Here is a 25,466-nt window from a genome sequence, read left to right as displayed (position 1 = left end):
CACTGGGAAGCTTGTCACACCTTTTTTCCTCATCACGTGGTCCCCAGCTGAGCTCCTATTGACCCAAAGGCACTTGGGCACAAATACCCTTAGATGGCATGAATGAAACCTGAAATGCTTTTGAAATCAGTGTTGGGATCAGCAATGCCTCAGCCCTGACTGTTCTCTTGGTTATTCTCTACCTCAAGTTTCACAGATCCCCAGCAAAGCAGCTCCACCAGACACCAGCATCGTGCTCAGCTCCAGGGGGAGCACAGGGGAATGCCCTGATGGATGACACCAAGTTCATACCAAGCACACCTTGGAGATAACAGCACATGGAAGCAGGATCAGAAGCCCAGAGCAATGGGCAGTGGCCAGAGACCAAGCCATGTGCCAGCACTGCCTGGGTGACTGTGTCGTGTCTCCCAGGAAAGGAGACAATATCTCCTTATACAGGAGAGGCCATTATGGTTGCTCTGCCTTCTAACGCTACCACCCACACCCCTGGGTCACCAGGACTTTAGGGTGCCCTCCATTGCCTGTGTGTCCCCTAGGAATCAGAGTGGCTCTGGCATTCTTTCCCACAAATGCATGGGTACACAGGGATAACTTCAGAAAGCATAAGAGCACAGTCAGCATGTGCTTATCCTGAGCTTGAGCAGCAAAGAGTGCAGGCAGCTCACCTAGGTGCAAAGAGCTCTTTCATCTACCCCCTAAAGCATCTCCTTATCCATGCTACCATGCCCATGTGGAAATACAGACCTGGTGTGGGCTACATGTTTAACAGCCCAAACTGCCCCCAGACAGGGCTGCTCCGTATCACAGTGGTAGGCAGGGGCAGTCCAAGGGTCTCTGTCCCAGGCACAGCTATAAAACCCCCAGGGTTTTCCGCACACATCATGTGGGTGCTCAGGTGAACCCCAGCTCACCCAGTGGAGGCTGCAGCATCCCTCCGTTCTTCTCACAGTTCCCTATGGGCTGGATTTCAGCAGAGTCCACCAGCCTCCAGAAGTCATTCTTGTTATCACTGCCATCGAGGCGCAGGCGCAGGCGTGCGCCCGTCAGACCCACCACTGTGGCGATGCACGTGGACGTGGTGTTCCGGGGGTCCTGGGCTTCCAGTTTCATACTGATCTTGAATTCATTTGCAGGTGGAGTGTATGACTGCAAGGAGAAGAACAGGGACTCACGCACAGCCAGGATTTCCACTGTTTAGGCTGATGGCCTGAGAGCATCAACACTGGTTCTGCCAGGACTGACAGCATCCTCCGAGCACAGCATGGGAGCAGACACCAGAGAGCACTAAAGAAAGCTTGCTGAGCCCTGGCAGATCTGTAACCACTCACCCTCTCCTCATAGCCCTCTTCTCAGCCAACCCAACAGATACAACTCCTCCATGCTGCTGAGTATCCTGGTTCACCCAGACCCAGGTGTACCATGTACTGTGCTGATTCCCTCCTGCATCCCCTGTCCCCACCTCTGTGCTCAATGCCCAGGGGCTGCTATCCCACCACCAGAACCATTCCTCTACGGGCCTATGCTTGGCAGAGTAAAAGCTTTCTCATGTTCCCATCCATGCATATCTCAGAGTAAAATCTGTGCTACTCCACCATTTGCAGTACCCAAACCTATCTTTGTTACCTTTGCTTCAGCACACTTGGCTTCATGTTAATTCTCTGATACCCTTAAGCATCTTCCTTGCCAAAAAAGGGGCCTATCCCAGGCAGGGAACTCCTGGGTCACCAATGCACCATCCCCTTTGCCCTTTCTTGTTTGCACCCTCTTACCTGCTTGAAGCAATGGGCAGGAGCTGGGATGGCACATGTTTCTTTCAGGTATTTCTCCCAGGTGAAGTGACCTGAGAAGAGAAAACGAAAGGATTCAAATAGGAACCGACAAGCAAAAACCTCAGAGCGAGATGGCTGGAGCCCAGATACAGGCAGTTCTTCACAGAGGAGGTGCTCACAGGGAACATGCTCTCATCAAGATCCTCTGATATTTGTGACCACAGAAGATTTACAACCGCAGCTGACAGGCAGAACAAAGCACTGTGCTGCCTGCGGCATCCTACTGCCTCCGTGCTGCCGAGAGGGGTCTGCAAAGAGTGAGGGTAACAACCTACAACTTCATATAAAACACCCAGCACAGATGGGGAGCTGTGGAATCTTCCAGACAACTGCCCCTTAGAAGTCATTTGTTAAAGAGATGGCTCAGTCTGGGGATTAAGAACAGTCCATGTGGGCAAAAAGCAGCCCAAGTCAAGAGGAAACTGCACATGCTGATGCTGCAGCTTCCCTGGTCCAGCCACACAGCTCAGAGCAGCATCAGCCTGACCCCAGCAATCACTTCCTGAGGCAGACATGGAGCCTGTAGGCAGGATGGAAGCAGGGATCCTCCAAACAGAGGTTGCCTGAACACAGCAGCTCACACCCAACACCAAAGCCCTTTCCACTGAGCGCTGCTGCAGGAAGCATGTTGCTCCTTGCCCTCACCCTTCCCATGTACAGCAGGGAGGGTAAAAGCAAGATGTCATTCAGGGGAACCTGGTATTAAATGTGGAATTAAAAGCTCCTGTGATCTGAGCAAATTGTGACTTTTGCCATTTCAACCGAGCAGCTGGGGAGGGCTCCTTGCAGCATGACACGAGCTGTATTCATCCCAACAGCTCCCGGGAGACGGCTGCTTGCAAGTCATTTCAAGTGCATTGAATGTGTGGCAGCACAATTAAAGAGTCAGCTCCTGCTTCCCCTGCTCACATCAAGTTGTGAATCAGTCTATTTTGAAAACAAAAGCTACATCAAGAGCCATTTCAGCTACTGCAGCACACACCACACCTCTAAGAATTCAGGCATCAAGGTCAGCACACGTTGCTTCAGTTCCGCTTCACGTGCACAGAGGAGCTGTCAGGGCTGGATAATCTCCCTGCTCCAAATACATAAAAGCAATGCTACTTTCTTGCCTCCTCCCATGCAGATGATGAGCACGCTGTTAAATACAGTGGAAATGAACAGAAAATACAGAGTTTTGTTGTGACACTGCCTGAAGGTGGTGTCCTCAACATAAGAAGGACGTGGAGCTTTTGGAGCCAGGCCAGAGGCCACGAGGATGCTCAGGGGCTGCAGCACCTCCTGTATGGAGCCAGGCTGAGAACATTGGGGCTGTTCAGTCTGAACAAGAGAAGCTGCATAGAGACCTCAGAGCAGCTTCCAGTGACTGAAGGGAGCTACAAGGATGCTGGAGAGGGACCCTTCATCAGGGACTGTAGGGATAGGACAAGGGGTGATGGGTTCAAACTGAAACAGGGGAAGCTCAGATTAGATAAAGGCACAAGTTCTTCCCTGGGAGGGTGCTGAGGCACTGGCACAGGGTGCCCAGAGAAGCTGTGGCTGCCCCATCCCTGGCAGTGTTCAAGGCCAGGCTGGATGGTGCTTGAAGCAACCTGCTCTGGTGGAAGGCATGGCGGGGGTTGGAACTGGATGAGCTTTAAGGTCCTTTCCAACCATTCCATGGTTCAGTGATTTTGCACTTGGTCATATCCATGAAAGACTTTGTATGAATTACATGTACTAAACACCAGGCAAAGCCAGCCCAGGCATGGCAATGCCTCTTGCATCCCTCCTCATAACTCTACTTGCTGACCTGGGCTCATCTCAGGCTGGGGGGTCCTTCAGAGGGCCCTGTCTGTGAAGCACAGAGAATGCTGGTAGTGACAGTATTGTGTCTGCCCCAGGGCCCGAGCAGGGCTCTTTGGAAGGGATCAGCTGCACTCAACTATTTTAGCTTAAAGAAGAAACCTCCCCTCTGCTCAGCTGGTTTCAATCCTCGCTATAAAACGTGGTCCTGGTTTTAATCCTCCTCCTCTCAATGGCTCCACAGCAGCCAATGCTGCTCTGCTCCCCCCAGCACTGTGCTGAGCTGGGACTGAGCTGCACAGCCCCAACAGGAGCAGTGAACTCGGAGGCAGCTGCCTGCCTCTAAAAATAGTGCTTGCACATGGAACTTATTTGAGCTGAATGCTGTTGGGACCCAAGCACCATATGAAGACACACACACCCCAGCAGCACTGCAGGTACTTACGGCTCATGGTTCTGGGGACTTATTTTGCAAGGAGCAGCAGAAAGACTTCTCTTAACACTGAGAAAAGGCAGAGTCAATACAGCAGTTCAGCTTTTCTTCTTTGTTCACTACCAGCCATTTCTTAATGGTTTTAACCTGCCAGAGGGGAGACTGAGATAAGCTCTTAGGCAGAAGCTGTTCCCTGTGAGGGTGCTGAGGCGCTGGCACAGGGTGCCCAGAGAAGCTGTGGCTGCCCCATCCCTGGCAGTGCTCAAGGCCAGGTTGGACACAGGGGCTTGGAGCAGCTGCTCCAGTGGAAGGGGTCCCTGCCTGTGGCAGGGGTTGGAGCTGGATGAGCTTTAAGGTCCCTTCAACCCAAACCAATCTGGGATTCTGGGATTCTCTTCCCTGCTCCCTCCCCACTGTGCAGAGCAGGCTGTACTTCCCCAAACTGGAGGGATCACCCACTGAAGGGACCAAGTTCCTCCCTGTACCAGACCTCAGACCTGCCTGAAGGAAGAAACAAGAGGAGGATACTTAATGAGAAACACCATGGGTTTGGAAGTGCATCTGTGAGCTAAACAAGGGCCAAGGACTGTAAAGCTGCATGACTCCTGGAACTCAGCTGTGAAAATGCCTACTTGGGGCAATGGTCCATCACTCCTGCTTGCATTTGGAAAGCTCCTTACTACACTCTTGTGTCAAAGGGAGACAGCACGTGCAGGCAGAATGTGAAATCTGGGCTCTGATGGCTTAACCTTCCAAAATACTTACTCCAAACCAAACACTCCACACATCCGAGGGGTCATAGCTGTGAACAGTGCAAGTCTGCACCTTTGTGTTTAGACTCTCATCGTGTTGAGAATCTATGTTCATCTTTTCCCTGGAATTTAAATGAAGACAGTTTCTGTTTGTCTCTAACTGAAGCCTGCTTTGGGCCCCATTAGCATTTCAGCTCCCCAGGGGTCATCAATCCAACTGAAACAATACATGTGCGTTGCAGGTCACATCTGTGAAGGAGAACGTGCCCTCCCCAGATCAAGGCATCCCATTAAAGTCTGCAGCCCATATGTGTGTCTGCTAATGAGCATCAAGCAGCACATGAAAGCAGCACAGCCTGAGCCAGCTCGCTATGAAAATGAGCAAAGGATGGTGTCTGCTGGCAGATCCCAACCCTGGGCACAGCTTCCCCAGGGATCAGCTCTCCCAGCACCATGCAGAGCTCCTGCATGTCCTGCCTGTCACGGTTCCCTTTGCTCAGCCATCAATCCAGCTGCACATTCTCCACCAGTAACAGCTACAACCAACACCACGATCCCACTTACTCACTGTCTTACTCAGAAGAAACGTGAGGATGCGTGAGCCAAACCGAACAGGTTTCAACCACCAGGACTGTGTCTGCTCTCCTGCTTCTCAGGTGTCCCAGTGCAGCTCTACCTCGAAGCAGGAATCCTCTCAGCCTGGATCACAGGGTGCTCTGTGCCAGAGAGCTGCAGGTTCACCCCTCACATCTACCCCAGCCTCAGGCAGTGAGGAGCTGCTCAGTTGAGCAGACACGTGCCCATCAGCCTGTCTGCAGAGGGTCCTCCCCAGGCCAGCGAGCCCTGGGATGCAGTGTGCTCTGGTGGCTGGTGTGGATGAGTGATGCTGGGGAAGCTGAAGGTCCCAGAAAGCTCCATTTCAGGTCAGCACTGCCCCTGAACAGCAGCCACCCTCTGCCATCCGCACACAGAGCAGAGGGGAAACAGCAGCAGAGCCCCAACACCACAAACACTGGCTGTACACAGGCCATGGGAGCTGTGGTGGTGCCCCATAATGTCACATGGAGCTTAGCATGGGCTGACAGAGGACCCAGGACTTTACTGGAGGTTCTAACACACTTCCTGCCCTTGGAGAAAGTCATTCCAAACTGTGAGCCACAGAACTTCATGGTAAGGGCAGACAAGAACAGATGAGATGCCCCAGGAGAGAACTGTGAGGGCTGATGGTGGCCCACAATGTACCAGGGAACCACGACCCTGAGTGCCACCCCCCGAGACACAGCAGCCACTGCAGCTTTCCTAAGGGCTCTATTGACACACAGAAGAGAATTCCCAAAGGCAAACACATATTTCCTGCTAAAATGGCTTAGCTCAGGCAATTGTTTAGTTTCCTGTCACTCTCTACTTGGTGGGAAGCATGGACATCACCTCCCTTAAGGAGACAGGCGGAATGCAAGGGCACAAAGACATCACCTTCATACACTCTGTAAGTAAAATACAGGCCCTAAAATCATTTACTAAATTACACAAACCCTATGTGAACTTCCTAAAGCTGGAAGTCACCTGCATCCCCCCTGAGGAATGGCAGGAGCTGAGTGCAGACACCTCATCTCCAATGACATGGGACCCCTTCCACTGGAGCAGCTGCTCCAAGCCCCTGTGTCCAACCTGGCCTTGAGCACTGCCAGGGATGGGGCAGCCACAGCTTCTCTGGGCACCCTGTGCCAGCGCCTCAGCACCCTCACAGGGAACAGCTTCTGCCTAAGAGCTCAGCTCAGTCTCCCCTCGGGCAGGTTCAAGCCATTCCCCCTTGTCCTATTCCTACAGGCCCTTGTCCCAAGCCCCTCTCCAGCTTTCGTGTCAGCACTGGCAGCTGCTCTAGAGATCCTTCCATGGGTCATATCATGTCTCTCCTACAGCAGTGAAGCCTGGGCTAGCCACTCTGTGAACATGGAAGAGGAGTGTATGGAGAGTAAGAGGTTCCTTATGCCCCAAGTGCATGGAAAAACATGGGCGAGTCACTCCTCAGCACTTGCAGCTGAGGAAGGAATAGAGCTGCTGGATCCTGGCTGGTTTCAGATGAGCTGGCTCAGCTCTGTGCTCACCCCAGTGTCTTCAGCCAGTTTTGACTGTGGTCAGAATTAAACACATGAGGACTGTCCAAAAGCAGTTTTTATCTGTAATCTAATTTGGTGTTTGCAGTTTCCCACATCCCAACAACTCAAAAAGCTTTCAGGAGAAAATAAACACATGGGGAGAGGGGGAGAGGGAGAGAAAGAAGGGGAGAAGCGGGGGGGAGAAGGAGAGAAGAGGAGAGGAGGAGAAGGGGAAAAGGGGAGGAGGGGAGTAGGGAGTTCTCTTACCTTGGTACTGGGAGGGGGACTCTGATGGGCGGCCGTACTTGTGCTTTTTACCATCTTTCCAGTCTATGGCTGAGACAAGAGACAAAAGTGTTTGTGTCAATGAAAGCAGCCAATGCTCTTGAACATTATCTGCCCCTGGCCCTGTCACGACCCAGGTAACATGGATCATTTGGCTAAACTGATGGGGTGTGCCTGAAACAGGGAGAAGGTCTGACCTGAGGTATCTGCATTCGCATCTTAGTCTCTGCCTATTCCTCACCAACCAGTGTCCTCTCACAATGGCAAGAAGTAACCTATGAAGCAGCAAACGGCTGAAGCTCCATCATTTTAACTACATGAAGAAGTGGCAGAGCTCAAAGAGAACAAATGCAAAAGCCACTAAAACCGGCTCATGTGGGTCTCACTATGCCAAGACGTGGGAAGTTCGGGTTAGATCTTAGGCAGAAGCTGTTCCCTGTGAGGGTGCTGAGGCGCTGGCACAGGGTGCCCAGAGAAGCTGTGGCTGCCCCATCCCTGGCAGTGCTCAAGGCCAGGTTGGACACAGGGGCTTGGAGCAGCTGCTCCAGTGGAAGGGGTCCCTGCCTGTGGCAGGGGTTGGAGCTGGATGAGCTTTAAGGTCCCTTCAACCCAAGCCAGGCTGGGATCCTATGAAATGAATGAAAAGGGTGGAAGGACGCCCTTCCTATGCAAGTATTTCCTTGAGGGACAGTATTCTGTCATCTCCTCAAGAAAGCAAGACCAAAGGACACAAAGTATTTCAGCCAGAAGCAAAAAAGCCTCTGTGTATAGGTAAGGCTCCTCTTGGTGTTGCTGGATAACTCTAACAGCATCTGTGCACTCCAAGTAACCTCTTGCCATACTCTGCTAGAGAAGTTCTATTTTATTCCTAACCTTTAACATGCAAAACTCCTCATTAAGCAGGCAGGAAAAGCAGCAGAGAGGGCAAGAGAAGCAAGAATTTCTGCAGGCAAATGAAGAACAAGCGAAAGTTCAATGCATTATTAAAACAGCAGGTAAGTAGGACACAAACCCAAGTGTTGCTGCTGTAACCTATGGCCTAGCACAGGTCCCACAGCACTGGGCTGGGGCATCCTGAGGCAGGGAAGAAGCTGTGTGCAGCCGGGCCCGAGGCCACAGTGCTGACAATCAACGTGGCTCTTTGATTCCCAGCCCTGCAGCTGCCTCGCAGCACGTTCCCCCCCATCCCCTGCTCGCCTTCATTTATTTGCACTTCATTAAAGGACAAGCAGTGGTTGGAAGGGGATAATGGTTCTGTGAGAGGAGCCACCAGAGAAGCAAAGATGTTTAAAACACAAGAAAGGGAAGAGAGAAACGGAGCATAGAAATCTCCTGCCATGAACCTGGTGAGCGTGCAGCAGATGTGAACAAAGCACTGCGGAGGATGCTCCGTCCTCTAAGCTGCTCCCTTCCCCCATCCTCCCAGGCACATGTGATGAGATCACCCCGGTCCAACACACACGTGTGGCACAAGGCTGAAGGAAATCAATAGTCCTCTTAAGCACAAGGAGCCCGAGCAGCTCAGCTGCAGCAGCCCCACAACTTCCCACTTGAGTTGGGGGGAGCATGGGGAGTGCACATGTGGCTGCTGCTGAGTGGAACAGGCACGAGACTCGGGTGGCCAGTGGTAAAGTACCAGATGCCATCCCCACGAGGTAAGCTGGGCTTTGGTTTCACGCCTCATTACAAGAGGGGGGCTTGTGCCAGCACAGGAGCTGTCTGCCTCACGCTGGGAGCACAAGCAGATGGTGTGTGCTCAGACACCAGAACATCCTCACTGCCCAGCACTGCGCCCCATGAGCTGCACCCAGCAAGGGACTGCTCCTCCACCTGCTTGGGTGAAGGGTTCTCTGCATGCTGCTGGGGAAACAAGTGGCTCAAACTTGTGCCCACACGTCCCCTGTGCTCCCACCCCATTGCTGTCCTCATGCTGCGCTGGGTCCTTTGCTCAGTACCAGCTCTCTCCTGGGCCTGTGGCTGTGCCAAACATCAGTGCTCACCTTTTTGAGGGCCTGGTTTCCGCATTCTATCACCTGCTGCTGTCCTTATCCTGGGACTGGCTGCCTTTTGGATAACTGGAGATGTCTAGGAGAAAAGAAACACACATGAGACCATATCCACTCTGGAGCACACAGTCATGTGCAACATTAACTAATCACACAGTGGGGAGAAAACAGATGCTCTTTCACCCTGGGTTGAGCAGAACATCTCCTACTGAACACAGACAATTCATCCCAAGCCCCGTCAATCTACAGGTCTTTCTCCAGTATGTGGACAACTTCAAATGTACAGCAGTGGGAGCAGCATAACTCAGGGAGAGGAGCACATGCCAGTGTCTGTGTTAACTGCTGTGTGTCCCGGGTGGGTGTGTGGCACAGGGGGGCTGTTCCCCAGCACTAACAAAGGGAGGCAGAGATGAAATGTATGGAAGAAAGCACATGGAAACACAGCATTAACTCTGGCAAAACAGCAAAGCCCAGCTCACCACTTGCAATTCAAATTGCTCACAGCAGTTCTGGGTAATAAGGATGAGAAATTGGATAAAGAGCCAGGAAACATTTTTGCTGTTAGGACTGCAACCAGTGGCCAAGTGGTGCTGCATTTCCTCATCTCCTGGTTGGAGGAGAACTGGCTGGACTGTCCCCAGCAAGAACAAGCAGTTGAGCTGTTGCATTCTTCTTCTGCGTACTGAGAATCAGAGCTGTGGGGAGGTCTGAGCTGGACACATCCATGAAGACTGGTACCAAAACGGATGGTTGAGCCACAGACAAGCCCTTTGGAACGTGGTAAAAGCATGTTTGACCCTGCCCTAACTAATGAAAGATGAATTGTGTGACTCCCACTCTGTGTTGCTCACAGTGGGGCAGTCAGGCTGCAGGATGTGCAAGGAAGCTGGCTGGGGACACAAGGTTCTGCTTCAAGGGTTATTCACAGATCCAGCTTGGCGAGAGGCTTTGATTTGGAAACCCAACTACAAACTACAGCCTTGAAGTGCAGTGCTTGCAACATTGAGCAATGCCCTGACATGGAAAATACTAAAGGAATATTAAATGCTAAAGGAAAAAAAGCCAACCTAGTTGCTTTTTAATCCAAATCAAAAGGCACACAGGAGCCTCTCACTGCCTCTCTCATAAATAGCGTGTTTGTTTGTGCACACTTGTGAAAGGAGTAAAGTTTCTTTTCCTCTCAGTAGCAGAAGTAATCTCCATGTGAAAGCTTATTTACAACTTCTAATGCTTCTCTTCATCATTTTCTCCAGGCATTTTCATTAAAAGCCAGCAGTCATGGTAGGGAGAGTCCCCCCAGGGCGAAAGGGTTTATGTAAAGGCACCAGACGAGCATTCACCATCTCTGGCTCCTCACCTCTGCTCAGACATGGGCCTGGCTCAAGTACCTAAACACGGATAATAAATCTCACGAGTCTGGCCTGGGATGGGTGTTCTGTGCTACTCAGATGCTCTGAAAAGCTCCTTCAGCCTGAGCACTCCAGAGCCCTCCTGCAGTGATCTGCAGCCTTCCCCATGGAAGGGTTTGGCTGTGTGTGAGATGCTCAAGCTGTGGCTTGGGAGGTGAAACTCCTGCACCCCCTATCCACACACAGACAGCAACAGGAGTAACTCCAGCTATGTGTAAAGTGCACAGAAAGGTGCTGGTCCCTCAGCCAGTGGGCTCCAAGCACGTGGTGGAGGAGAATGAGACATTTAGATGGTGCTCCTATTAAAAACAACAGAAGAAGGTGACTTCCCCAAAGGAGGTGGCTTGGGCTGCATGGGGACTCCAGCTCTGCTGAGGGTGGCAGCCTGGGGACTGCACACTCCAAAATATGCTCCCTAGAAGCTGTCCAAAGGAGAAGGTCCCAGCCTGGCTCCTGCCACCCTCTGCAGTGCTCCAGCACCAAGCACCATCACCTGCCAAAAACATTCTCATGACACAGGATGGCAGCACATGGTTTTATCCTGCAAAACCAGGACTCAAACATGAAAAACCCCATAGTAAGTTATTATTGTGCCTCAGGGATATGTAATACCCAGAGAAGAGCTGGAGCCAAATTCCACACTGAGTGTCTTCATCCCATCAGCCCTGCACAGTGCAGATGGGAGCAATCAGCCTCCCAGGGACAGGGAGCAGTCACTGCACAAGGCTCTTTACCCACAGAGACACAGCTTGTGTGCCCTACTGCGACTGGTATAAGCTGGGCTTTACCAACATGGGGCCTGGCAATTCCCACTGGCTGCGTTTTCATTCAATAGCTGCCCAGCAAAGCTGGAAGATCTCCATCCTTGGATATACTCCAAGTATCGCTGGGTACCACCCCGAGCAGCCTGGTCCAAGCTTGAAGCTGGGTCTGACTTCCCCCAGCTCTGCACATGGGGCTGGACCACACAACTGCAGAAATTCATAGAATCCCAGACTGGTTTGGGTTGGAAGGGACCTTAAAGCTCCTCCAGCTCCAACCCCTGCCACGGGCAGGGACCCCTTCCACTGGAGCAGCTGCTCCAAGCCCCTGTGTCCAACCTGGCCTTGAGCACTGCCAGGGATGGGGCAGCCACAGCTTCTCTGGGCACCCTGTGCCAGCGCCTCAGCACCCTCACAGGGAACAGCTTCTGCCTAAGAGCTCAGCTCAGTCTCTCCTCTTTCAGCTTAGAGCCATTCTCCTTCCAACCCAAAATACCCGATGATTTCATCTCACTGACACCTGAATGGAAGGCAAGTGGAGTTGCCCTGTAGGCTTTGGCAAGCCTGTAACACCCAAGTGAAGAAGAGAGACGTCAGTCTAGAGGGATGAAAGCAATCACAGAACAGCACTGCAGGATGGCTGGATGTGGCCTGTGCACTGCTCTGGGACTGGAGACTAGAAAAGACTCTTAAGAGTCATGAATAGCAGAAGCTACCGTGTGGTATACGAGGGAGAAAAGCTGCATGGACAGTGATCCCAGACACACATCCCTGCTGGGAACCTGTCAGCTGGGTCAATGACACAGAGACACTTGCATCAAATGAAGCATTGGAGGTTTACCCAGTCCAGCACATGCAATACTCCACCTCCAAACCTGACACTTGCACAGAGCTGTGTACCTCAGTTAAAACTCCCCTCTTCTTCCAACACTGTATCTCTCATGCTTGCAGACAGCAAGACAATCCTGGAACCACGGACCACAGTTTTACGTGGTGTTGATTTCAGGGTTATACCCTTGAAGAACAGCTGAATGGGCAAGTCCATTTCAGTCCCTTCCAATCTATAAAGACCAACTGATGTGCTGCCTTTTGCAGCAGGTAAAGTGTTTTTCCCAGAGTTTCAAACAACTTCCACTCACCAAGATCTCAAAAGTACCAGGGGCTCCTCTGAACTGTCATGGGCTCTAGTTCCCCATCACTCCTACAAGCCACCAAAGTCAGTCCAAACACTGCGGCATATCAAAACCTGGAAGCAGAGAGACAAAACGAAGAAGTCTGCATTTCACTGCAGAGAGGCTGGGTTACTGCTTGCATTATTCATGTTCATATTTAATTCATTTAAAACATCCAAATTTAAATTGAAAGGCAGCTGCAACAAACATTCCCCCTTCCCATAGCGAAGCAGCGCAGGACTTGACACAATTTAAGTGCAGCTTGGATGGGTACACGGTGCTGTTAAACACCTTGGAGATGAGCAAGATCACATCAACAGAGCTGCTACAAACTAGTTCAGCCTTTGTAGAATGAAACTATCACACAAAGAAGGATTTAAAAGACTAGGGCTGATTAAGAAGAAAAAGAAGAGAGACCACAGGAGAGGTATATAAATAATGATGAGCATGAAGGGAGTGAATCGGGGATGTCAAATTCTCCCTTCCCCACTGCAGCAGGGCAAACTGTAACACTGAAACACTGGAAGTCTATAGCATGGAGAGGGAAATTTGTGTATGGGAAGCTCACAGACATGCAACATGGTGTTGGTAACATTCTTATGGAGGCTGTTATCAAGTAAGTAACACTAAAAAGGACAAAGACATTCAAAAGCAAACCCGCATTTAGAATCGCATCGGAGCACAGACCCACCGGCACTGTCAGCCCAAGGAACAACTGAGGGCAAAGTGGGGAGACCCCTAAATCCTGACTCTATCACCCCCATCAGCTTCTGCAGGGACCCCTTCCACTGGAGCAGCTGCTCCAAGCCCCTGTGTCCAACCTGGCCTTGAGCACTGCCAGGGATGGGGCAGCCACAGCTTCTCTGGGCACCCTGTGCCAGTGCCTCAGCACCCTCACAGGGAACAGCTTCTGCCTAAGAGCTCAGCTCAGTCTCCCTTCGGGCAGGTTAAATCACAGACTGATCTGGGTTGAAAAGGACCTAAACTCACCCAGTTCCAACACCCCAACATAGGCAGGGACACCTTCCACCAGACCAGGTTGCTCCAGCCTGCTCCAGCTCCTGCCTGGCTGCCAGCATCGGGTCACAGCCAAAGGCAGGACACCAGCATGAGACCCAGTTCTGTTCACACCCCAGTGACCCCCTGCACTGGTTTACACTGAGATTTATACCTCAGATGTATCTTCCTTTTTCTTGTTCAAAGGATAAAGGCAACCCAGAGCCAGGCAGGGATGGGAAACGCATCCCAGGGTGTCCCTACCTCCTGTGGCTGGTCTCTCCAGCAGCCACATCCCTCAGCACACACATCCTGGACATGCATCTTAATCTCATTAAGTTCTCCCCACACTGCTCTTCCAAAAGCTCATCCTTATCAGCCCTAAGGGAAGAATGATGCAATTTACCTGTGCCAGGCTGCAAGGGACCTTCGTGGCTATGAGGCAGCCTTGCTCTGCAATATCCTTCCAGTCAATGTTGTGACTGCAACAGCAGTAAAGCAAAAAGGGACAAAGTGTGGGTAGAAGCTGCTGTCACATCTCCCCAGACCTCATCAGATGCATGTAATCTCTTTAGCCACAAAGCCTCTGCTCCTCTGGAGTGCATAATTATGAACAGAGTTAAAGCTGAGGTTCTTAATGTCTCTTCTAAGCACTTTTTCTTCCACTAAAGGCCCCACTCACATCAGAATGGTTTCCTGGGGTTGTTTGGACTTCCTATTATATGAGGAAGCTTCTGGTGACCCATGGGCTGGAGGCCAAGGCACTTCACAGCACTGCCGTGATTGACTGAAAGGGCAACTGAAGGTTTGTTGACAGCGTGCCAAGCTTCAAACCCCTCTGGACAATGCAGGTGCCAGCAGGCAAGACGTCTGCAGAAAGGAGAGGAAGAAAACTCCCAACAGCGAGGCTGGAAAATGGGTTTATGGGGTCGGATACAAATCCCACAGATTAGGAGGGTGAAAAGAAGAAGGGAACTCTGCATATGGCCAGAGGACTGTGAGAATGATGCTGCCTGGGAATCCCATGGGACAGCAACAAGAGAATCCTGATGGTTTCTCATAATGCAAAAGGCCGTTGATTTGTTTCCCCACAAGAACATGGGTGTCAAGCACCATGAGCAGTCCAGCTCCTAAACCCTTCCACAGAACCTCTGCTTCAACTTCTCCTTCACAGGGATCTTCCCATCAAATATTATCATTTTTTCCAATAACAAAAGAGTTCTTCCCCATAAGTTCCCTTGGGAAATGGGAGGGCAGCACTCAGCACCCATCAGGGTGACAGCAGTGCTCCCATTCCAGCTTCCCAACGTGGGGCTCAGGCTGTGCTGGGTCCTGTGACAGCTCCATTCTGGAAGCCCTTATGGGCACTATGGGTTGCATAGGAGCAGCCAGTTGCATCCTGACACAAAGAGGAAATCAGGCAGAGAGACATGAGAGCAGATGCAGAGGAACCACCTCATCCTGCTCATTGAACAGCTCTTTATTGCCATTTTTCACTTCTATGCTGGGGGCACTTTCAGCTTACTTGAGAAACGAGGGCTGTCAGCATGGGATTTGGAACACTTCTGCCTTCTTTGGTTTCCACACCAGTCTTAGCTCCTCAGATTCCTGCCTGCAGACATCAGAACTTCTGCTGGTCTAAAATCATGGTTTTATCATAGAATCCCAGCCTGGTTTGTGTTGAAGGGACCTTAAAGCTCCTCCAGCTCCAGCCCCTGCCACGGGCAGGGACCCCTTCCACTGGAGCAGCTGCTCCAAGCCCCTGTGTCCAACCTGGCCTTGAGCACTGCCAGGGATGGGGCAGCCACAGCTTCTCTGGGCACCCTGTGCCAGTGCCTCAGCACCCTCCCAGGGAACAGCTTCTGCCTCAGAGCTCAGCTCAGTCTCCCCTCTCTTGGGCAGGTTCAAGCCATTCCCCTTGGCCTGTCCCTACATCCCTTGTCCCAAGCCCCTCTCCAGGTTTCCCTTATTCCCTTTAGGCACTGGAGCTGCTCTCAGGTCTCCCCTTCAGGAGCCTTCTCTTGTCCAGGCTGCCCCAGCCCAGCTCTCCCAGCCTGGCTCCAGCCCTTGAAGCACTCTCAGTGTGCTCTGCTGAGCCAGCCCAGTGACCCCTTCTCTGGGCAGAAGCCAGGGACCAGCAGAGGACTCCAGCATCGGCCTCCCTGGAGGCAGCCACAGCCAAGGGCTACTAAAACCAAACACCAAACACATACATGGGGCCTGAAGGAAACTACCAAGAGTAGCTGCAGAGGTAGAAGAGTGAGTCAGAATTTATCTTGACCAACAGGTTTATTTCCTTCCACCTCTCTGTTACCAACCCCCTGGACAGGACTGGAGCTTTATTTCTCCTTGCCCATGCAAAGCCACATTCTGACAGCTCCAAACAAAAGCTGATGAAGCTGTGGCACCTTGAAAGCATCTCTCCTTGTCAGGTCTGCAGGGCCCTCACCTTCATACATATACATACACCTTCATAGCACTAAGAAGCACTGCAGAACTGAAGGTTGGTATTTCCATCTCGAGTACTGATCCTTTTGTGTGATCTGAAATAGCTGCTGGCTGCAAACCATCACTGCTCGTTCCACCAGAAGGGGTTTGTGTCGTTTCCAGCATCCCTCCCTCTCTGGAACTCATTTTATCTTTCTCCCATGGAAGAAGTGGACTGATAAACTCCAGCCCTGGCTCCTCAGCAATGAATTCTTGTGAACGATGTTAAGACACTGTGAGGTGTCTCAAAGACGGGATCATGAGCAATACACTTCCTTAAGCCTGAGCCAAGCCTCACAGGAGAACGTATTTTAAGAGACGAAACATGCCAAAAGCTCGGACAGACCAAGTCTCCATGATGAAAATATCAACTTTCTGACTTCCTTTTGAAGCCCTTCAGGCTGGAGGGGAGATGGGCCAACCCCCCAGCAAGTGACTGCTGCATCATCAGACACTGCTCACATGTGCTCAAGGGAGGATGAAAACCAGAGACCACTGGGAGGAAGCACTCAGCACCACGCGGGAGGCTGCAGCAGTTACCACCTCTCATGACTGCAGAGGAAATGAAATAAAACCTTGTAGGATTCCCAAAATTCCCATTTACTTCTCCTAAAAATACCCAACCAAACCAACCCAGCATGGGCCTTGGCTCAGAACATCTTGCAGTGTATCACTGTGTGCAGTGATCACCTTGCTCTCCATGAACAAGAGGTTGCAATGAAAACTCCATGTCTGGCAGCTCCAGGCACAGGATACTGAGATTAAGAAACAGAGGAAAGGGCTTAAAAACTCACCCAGGTGAGAGTCTGGCTTGAGTGTGCCAAAAGGAAGTCCCTTAACATGTTGAGTCTTCTCAGCACAGCCTTTTCTATTGATGAGCTTGGTTACAGCCACCTGCTCCAGTACTGAGGGCAGTTCTGGTGTCCTTAACATAAGGACACGGAGCTTTTGGAGCAAGTCCAGAGGAGGCCACAAGGATGCTCAGGGGCTGGAGCAGCTCCTGTATGGAGCCAGGCTGAGAACACTGGGGCTGTTCAGCCTGGAGAAGAGAAGCTGTGTGGAGACCTCAGAGCAGCTTCCAGTGCCTGAAGGGGGCTACAAGGATGCTGGGGATGGACAGGAATGACAGGACAAGGGGTGATGGATTTAAACCAAAACAGGGGAAGTTCAGGTTAGATAGAAGGCACAAGTTCTTCCCTGTGAGGGTGCTGAGGCACTGGCACAGGGTGCCCACAGAAGTGTCTCCATCCCTGGCAGTGTTCAAGGCCAGGTTGGACAGAGCCTTAGGCAACATGACCCAAGTGAGCCATCCCTGTCCATGGCAGGGGGCTGGAACTGGATGGTCTTAAGGTCTTTTCCAACCCAAACCATTCCATGATTCTCTATCTGACACTCCTGTGAGCACTGTGGCCTTTCAATTCCTCTTCAGGAAAATGGAGCTGAAGGAATTCACACCTTGTGGAAGAATCAGAACTGCTTTTGGGACTGATGTAGCTTTGCTTCATAAAAAACCCACACACAAATAGAAAGAAAACAGTGCAAAAGCTAAAGGCTGCCCATGAAGGGCACAGAGAATCAGAGTGGTGTGGGTTGGAAAACACATTCTGCTGGAGACCCCACTGCCCAGCCCAGGAGGGCATCTCTGAGCAGGCTGCAGAGACATCCAGCCACCAGAAGTGTTCAAACAACTGCTGGGCAACACAAATGTGCTCGAGGTACAGGCTAGAGTGAAAGGTTTCACCAGGGACTAAAGCAGAAGCAAAACACCAATAAAATTATGAGGTTTAAAACACTAAAAATGACCATGACAAGGATGTCCAGGAGGGCAGGAGCTCTGTAGATGCATTGTGCACTCATGCTGCTGTGGTCTCTCCTCACGGGGCTGCAGGAACAGTCACACACTGCTGATAGAACACCACAAGGCAGGAAAACATGAGCCCTGGAGTCAGCACTCAGCACATACTAGTAGCTAGAAAACACAGTAAGAAGCAGGTAACTGTGTTACAGAACTCTTCATGCAATGCAGACAGCTGCAGTATCATTCCTGCTCTATGGGCAGGAATCCAGGCTCTGCCACGAGTAACTCTCATCCCAGGAAAGACCTGAGAGTGCCTTGTCCCTTTCTAAACCCCTTGTGAGGAAACCCATCACAGCCTATAGAGCAGAACTGCAGATCTCGCCCTGAAATGCATCCTGACAATTCCAGCAATGACTGATATGAATAAATGTCATGAATGCTGGTGGCCTGGAGAGGGATGGGACATCAGCTGCAGATGCACACTTCATAGGATGCTCAATCACAGGCAAAAGAGACAAACCTCAGCCCTGACAAAGAACATTCTGCTCCTCCCTACTCAGCAGCAGCAGCTCTAGGGGATGTTTTGAAGTCCTGGAACTTTTTAGGTCATTGTTGATTTGATCAAATGTATAAGAAAGCAAAACCTCTGCAAGGCATTCGAGAGGTGCTACATGAGACAACGGGGGAATTGTGATGTTCAGTGTTAACAAAGCACTCCTCACCTCGAGCATCATGTTCTCACTGACATCAGCACACAGCAAGGACTGTTAGGGCCAGCACAAGCCAAGCAGCTGGGACACGGGCTTCCCGGCCACCACAGACGTGTAATCAAATAGAGGAGAGCCAACAGACACTGCACACAGAAGGGAAAGGTGGGAAGGAAGATCAGCCTCTACACAAATGATTGCTCTTACATTCACAGCTTGGTTCTTTGGTAGCCTGCCAGAGAGAAGGTGAAATGTCAAAATGATGGGGTTAAAGTACAGCAATCCCAGCCTGAAATCAAGCAAAGCTCCTTAATCATCCAAAGAGTCAGGCACTGCAGGAGTCTGCCCAGGAAAGTGAATCACCAGCATTGGAAATCTTTAAGAACAGCTTAGGCAAAGCTCTAGGAAACACCGTGTGTGGGTAATCCTTCAAGGTCACTTCTAGAGACACTGAAACAACCAAGACTTCCTCCATCAGCACATACCTGACCACACAGCACACAACCACTGCAGGATCTGATGGGCTGGAGCAGTTTTGTCTAAATTTGCTGGAACAAGACCAAAAAAAGCCCCAAAGCAAAGAGGCAGCGTGTGGAGAGCTTATTTTTAGCAAGTGCAATTGGTGCAACTTCCTCCTTGGTCCACATCATGCCCTTCTGCCAGAGAGCAAGGATTCCTCCCCCCTTCCATGTGCCACTTGGGCAGGAATGGCCACGCTGCAGGGACAGGGGTGCAGGGAGAGGAGGCACTGCTGCAGTGGCAGCACACAGGGGACACCAGAGGGCACACCCTGAGATGCTGCAGAGCCCTCGCAGCACATTCAACCCTAGCTGGGGAGCCAACCTCACCCTAACACAGGCACCTCTGCAGCCCAGCTGGTTGCAGGGATGGTGTGGTTGGTGTCCCAGGAGCTTGTCCCTGTCCCCCCACAATGTGTGTGCAGCCCTGCTGGGCTCTTAAGGCCTCCCTGCCACTGGGGACACTGGGAGGGCAGCAGCCTCTGGCAGGCAGACCAAGGGAGCTCTCCCAGAGGGAGCAGGGAGGGAACACAGATCACTCCCCCATTCACTGGAGGCACGGCTGGAAGCGTGTCCCACCAATTCAAACGCTCATCGCAATGGGAGAACAGGGGAGGGCAAGAGAGGCCCAGGAGCAGGGGATAAAGTGCAGCCACCACAGAAGGGGAGGTCAGGATGGGTACAAGCTGGTTCTGAGCACTGGCAGCGTTGCCTCTTCCAGGCGGGGATCAGGAGGGTGATGGCAAATGGCATCCAAAGAGGCCGCAGCTCACTCAGGCTGTGCTTTTCCCTCTGTCAGTGGTGAACTGAGGGAAGCAGCAGGAGCTTCCTCCAGCTCCTCCCCCATCCCAGACACAAATTCCTTGCTGGAAAGCAGCTGCTCTTCCCAGCAGGACCTTTCCCTGGAGCCAAACACCAGCAGTGCTCCAGCGGAGCTCCGGAGGGTGCATCTACCCCTAGCAAACTGCCAGCAGGCACAGCTCCAGCAACCCGTGAACCAAACTGTTTGTGTGCCTCCCCACCACATCCAGTGATGTGTCCATCACTGACGCAGTGTCCAGCGCAGCACTGGGCATTCCTGCCTGGGAGAGAGAGGAATCTCATGTTTCTCCATGGGCAAAGAAGGAACTTCACAGATTTCCACTGGCATCTGCTCCTCCGGTTTCCGCTGTTAAAAACAAACCTGAGCCGTGGGGAGTGTTCACACTGTGTCAGCCTGGAAAGCCTAAATGCTACTCAGAGCATGTCGGCTGAGAGGAGGCACCTCCAAAGGAGGCAGGATCTGAGCTGCTGATACCATCTGATTTACAACACGTACCCCAAAACCTGTGAGCAAGAAATGGAGAGGGATGAGCTTGTCCCAGGGAAACAAACAGCACTGAACTCTCAAGTCACTTCTATGTTGTGCTGCTAATGGCCATAACAACTTATTTCTGCTCAGTTCCTTATCTCCAGTGACCAGTGGAGCTGCAAGAGTGACTTACTGCTGCTGACACAGACCTCAGCAAGAGGTGTGCTGGTAGACAGCAGCTTAGGACACCCCCCCATCCACCTGGCCTGTGGGACCAAGCTGCCACACAAACAGCAGAAGCAGCCAAAGAAGTGAATCTCTTCCTTCAGTTCACAGGCAAATTCTTGCTTTTTGGCTCAGGATGAGGGTGCATAAAGCCACGAGGCCGTGCACAGGCACCAGCTCTGCTGAAATCCCTGCTCCAGCAGCAGAAACATTTGGTAGGTGTCAGCAAACCTTACAGATTGCACCATTGTACAGCATCACAGCATCCACATCTGCTGGGGGGGATGTGTCAGAAACCTCTGCAGAAGAGCTGAGCATTATTCTGGGGTTTAAAGGGCATTTAATGCAGATGGAAATCTGGGAATTAAAGCTTCCAGCACCAGCCAGGCTGCAGCCATGTCCCTGGTCCTGACCTCTCCTGCTTGCTGAGAGCTCACAGCTGAAGTAAAGGAGCTCTGCAGGGCAGGCAGCAAGGAGCAAAGCATCACAACAAGAGGTGCTGGTGACCCCCTGTGCGCAGGTGCCTCCCACCACATACTGGTTGGACACCAATATGGACAAGGCCTGTTTGCTCCAAGTCCAGTGAGACCTGGTGATACACACAGCAGATTCCATGTGCTTCCCACTCCTTTCAGACTCATTATCACTTTAAACACTGAGCAAGCTTTTTGTAAGTCTCCACTGGCAGACACTTCAGCTTGGGAAGAAAGGAGCTGTTTACAAATGTATTAAAAATAGGACTAGACCTTGACATCCTGCAAATCATGGAACCCCAGACTGGTTTGGGTTGGAAAGGACCTTAAAGCTCATCCAGGTCCAACCCGCTGCCATGGGCAGGGATGCCTCACACTAGGCCATGTCACCCAAGGCTCTGTCCAACCTAGCCTTGAATACTGCCAGGGATGGAGCATTTACCACTTCTCTGGGCACCCTGTGCCAGTGCCTAAGCAGCCTCACAGGGAAGAACTTCTTCCTTATATGTAGCCTGAAGTTCCCCTGTTTCAGTTTGAACCAATCACCCCTTGTCCTACCACTACAGTCCCTGATGAAGAGCTCCTCTTCAGCACCCTTCAAATGCTGGAAGCTGTTCTGAGATCTACATGCAGCTTCTCTTCAATGTTGCTCATGTCCTGCAGCTTGGAGGGCACATGCTACACCAGGGTGTAATGCTGGCTTGGAAGAGGGGGTCAGAGTTACAGTTCTTTTACACTGAGATTTCAATGGTGGGATGATTTTTACCTGGGCATGTTACTGAGTTATGCAAAACAGTAGTGTTATAGGAACTGAACCACCCTGCAAGAGCAGCTGGCAGCCAGAGCTGCTACTCTGCCTCAGTGCCTCTTGCTTTACTCCTGTGGGCCATCCTGTTAGGAAACTTAGCAAACATAAATGCTGGGGTAAACTACTAGAGATCTGTTTGTCTCATCACAAACTACACTCAGTTACAGCCGAGGAAAAGAAATTGAACAAAGGCAGGGGTGAGATACAAACATTATGGCTCTACGAGACTCAAACATGCCAAGCTTGAACTTACAGCAGCTCTGAGCCCACGCTGCTAGCACACCAATCCAGGTTGTACACATTGGAGCTCACCGAGCACGCCAAGTCCTTTGCCACAAATGCAGTTTAACATGCAAACATCTGATCATTCTTTTTCACATAACAGTGCTTAGATGTACCCAAAACAGGGTCCTCTGGGCCCACTTATACAATTACCCCATTAACACAGTCCTGCCAAGCTCAGCCTGACCACAGTGCCTTAGAGAGAGCCCAGAGAGGGGCAGAGATCAAACCCATGTGAAATGAGAAGAGAAACAGAGCTTGCCCTGCTTAGGAAGAGGAAGAAAGAGACTTCAAATCAACTACAGAGATGTCAGGAGCAGTGTCCTCCATGTGCCCTGGAGATCAGAGGGGAAGGAACAGGCTTGAAGCTCAAGACAAAGGTTTCAATTAAACCCCATAAACTCTCTCTCTTGGCAAGGAGGCCCAAGTGTCAGCGTGCATCATGTGTGCAACTTCACACACAGGATGTGAAATTGCCAGCAGGAAGGGCCTTAAAAGAAGCAGCTTTACTGGGGAAGGATTCACATGTGGACCTGACCTCATCCTGGGCTGGGAAACGACAACGACAGCTCTGGGGTTCCTGGCCAGGCAGGCTGTGTCTGAGGCTATGAAACAAAGTGCCAGAGATGCCTTTAAATTAGATACACAGCAAGGACACAACCCCCATACTGCTCACATCCAGGCTGAAACACAGCTGCTTGATGAAGAACATCACCACTTTATACCCCAACAGCATCTTTCATTTAAAGACATCAACCTGTGCTGCTGCAAAACTCACCAAGTTTCCAGAGAAGTGACTCAAACACCATTAAAAGCTGAGACCCAGGAGAGCCAGGGGCACAGCTCATAATGTGCAGGGGATGACACTCGTGCTCCTTTTCCAAACCCTATATTTGTTTCTTTTCATTAACCACCTGATTTAATCCCAACTACTGGACTAAAAAGCAGATCATAAAGATGCAGCTTTAGCATTTCCTAAGATGTAAACACCGAAAGAGGAAGATGAGGGTCGGTGTATCTCTCTCTCAACACACACTTTAACCTTTCATACAACAAACACTTTAAATAGCACAGAAACATCTGTATTTCCTCCCAACATTGTAAAGGATTCCCCTATTTCTGCATTTCCATACCATCTGCTGGGCACATCCTGAACTCCCCAACCTGCAGCCCCCAGCAGCTCGTCCTGAGCACAGGTTTAACATCGAGCTCGCTATGAAGCACAAGGGAGGTATGAAACCAGCATCCCATAGTCCAAAGATCTCCAGCAAGTGCATGGGGACACCACGGCCTGGCCAGCTGGAGTGTGAGGGTCCAAGAAGGGGAAAGCTGAGAGAAAGAGGAAGGAAGAGAGGAGAGAAGGGAGAAGGAAGAGCAGAGGCAGCCGCAGCAGCTCAGTGCAACTGCTCAGGCAGCTGAACAGAGGTGGGAGAGTGTTTCCCCACTGTTACTGGCTGCCGAGGAGGAGCTACCACATGGCTGTTCCCAGCCACTCAGTGCACAGTGCTTGCTATCAACAACAACAGTAAACACAAACAGAGCCAAACCCCAAAGCTGGGTACCCCGGAGCTGGGTCTCCACATCCTGCCTTCAGCCATGGAAATGGTTAGGTTAGGATCCAGCTGCTGAGGCCAAAAAGAGCCAAGCTGCTCTGCACATCCCGAACTTAGGCCGCCTGTTCTGATTCTCTGCCTTTAGCTGTCAAGGCTCCAAACTGCTGCCACACAGGAGCTTCACAGCGCAGCCTGCCCGTGCTTTTAACCACCTCACTGTGCACAAACACTCGAATCTTGTCTTACTCAGCTAGACTCGAGTGTTCAACTCAGGGGCTGAGAAGGAAGCACAGAGGTTTCCCTGCGGATGGCGGATACCGGATTGCTCCATCCCGTCCCTGGGATCACCCCGGACGCCTTCCAGTGTCCGGGTCCCGCTCAGAGCATCCCTGGCCCGTTCCCCAACGCACCGGGATTACCGGAGCCTCCCTCGGACATGAACCGGCCCCGGGCACACCCCTCGGGCAGGGAGAGGGGCACCTGCGGTAAACCCTCCCGCACCTCCCTTCCCCTTCCACACAAGGACCGTCCGGTGCATACCGCCCACCGCAGGGGGAGCAGGGCAGCTGCGGCCCTCAGAACCCCCCCGGGGGGCACACGGTAACCGCGGCCCGGTGCTGCGGCCCCGTCCCCCCCACCGGCAGAGCCCTGCCCGGGGACACCGGGAACAACAACAAAGCCGCTCGGAGGTGGGCTCCGCTGCAGGGCGGCCGCGGAGCGAGGCCGGGGAGGCTCCGGACGGGGTCCCTGAGGGCACCAACAGGTGCCGGCGGTGACAGGCCCCGGCCGGGCCCCGCGGCTGAGGCGGCGGCCGGGCCGCGCTGACAGGAGGGATCCACACCGGGCCGGGGCCTGTGGCGCTGGGCAGCGGGGACCGTGAGCGTCCGCCCCCCGCCGGGCTCCGGCAGTGCCGCACCGGGCTGGGCCGCACCGGGCTCGGCCGCACCGGACCGGGCCGCACCGCAGCCGCCGCTCCCCTCACCTGCGCGGCCGCTGCTCAGTCCCTCGCCGCCGCCATGTTTCCGACGCGCAGGGAAGGCGGGAGCGGCACCGCGCCGCCCCCTGCCGCTCGGGACGGCCCCGGCGCTGCGCTCGGGGGGTGCCGGGGAGGGCTGGGGCTGGGGCGGATCGGAGCGGGTCGGGTCCGTTCGGATCGGTTCCGTTCAGTTCCATTTGGCTCGGTTCTGTTCGGCTCCGTTCGGCTGGGATCGGTTCCGTTCGGCTCCGTTCGGTTTGGTTCCGTTCGGCTCAATTCGGCTCCGTTCGGCTCAGTTCGGTTCCTTTCGGTTCGGTTCGGCTCCGTTCAGCTCAGTTCAGTTCCGTTCGGCTCGCTTCGGTTCCGTTCGGCTCAGTTCGGTTCCGTTCGGCTCGGTTCCGTTCGGCTCGCTTCGGTTCCGTTCAGCTCGGTTTGGTTCCATTCGGTTCGGCTCGGTTCCGTTCGGCTTGGCTCGGTTTGGTTCAGTTCGGTTCGGCTCCGTTTGGCTCGGTTCCATTTGGCCCAGCTCGCTTCGGCTCAGCCTTCATGACCCCCCCCGTTCGGGTCCGGTCCTCACGCAGGGCCGGACCCCAGTGCTCACCCCACACTCCGGTCACAGGCAGCCCCTCACCGTGTTCCACACGGCTGGGGAGGACCCACCTGTGCCCACCCGGACACACTGGGTATGGGCAGACCCCCCCATGATCCCCAGCCTGAGGATGGATCCCCCAGTGCCCACTTGTGGCCCTCTGGGCAGACCCCCACTGTGACCCCCTCTGAGTACCACAGAGTGAGGTCCGCCTGTGTCTGGATCCCCACTGGGG

General features: G+C 52.5%; 1 protein-coding gene across 6 annotated transcripts in view; it reads right to left on the bottom strand.

The window, feature by feature from the left end:
* LOC101875523 (Scm polycomb group protein homolog 1) overlaps positions 1-24,706 on the bottom strand; it is a 58,701-nt gene extending 33,995 nt beyond the window's left edge. For 5 of the 6 annotated variants that reach the window (XM_034069123.1, XM_034069126.1, XM_034069125.1 and 2 more), the window contains exons 1-6: positions 24,649-24,706; positions 12,496-12,602; positions 9,181-9,265; positions 7,163-7,231; positions 1,770-1,840; positions 912-1,146 (exon numbers count right to left, since the gene is read on the bottom strand). In XM_034069123.1, the coding sequence (XP_033925014.1) occupies positions 912-1,146; positions 1,770-1,840; positions 7,163-7,231; positions 9,181-9,205 (400 nt within the window). In that variant the 5' untranslated portion in view covers positions 9,206-9,265; positions 12,496-12,602; positions 24,649-24,706. Of the gene's footprint in view, positions 1-911; positions 1,147-1,769; positions 1,841-4,059; positions 4,195-7,162; positions 7,232-9,180; positions 9,266-12,495; positions 12,603-24,648 lie in introns of those variants that run through there. The other variant, XM_034069124.1, reaches the window with a different exon arrangement.
* Positions 24,707-25,466: the final 760 nt, after the last annotated feature.

Source organism: Melopsittacus undulatus, chromosome 14 (genome assembly GCF_012275295.1).
Source record: "Melopsittacus undulatus isolate bMelUnd1 chromosome 14, bMelUnd1.mat.Z, whole genome shotgun sequence".
In the NCBI taxonomy this organism is placed as follows: Eukaryota; Metazoa; Chordata; class Aves; order Psittaciformes; family Psittaculidae; genus Melopsittacus; species Melopsittacus undulatus.
The sequence above is the reverse complement of the archived record's forward strand: the minus strand, read 5'-3'. Positions and strand labels throughout refer to the sequence as shown.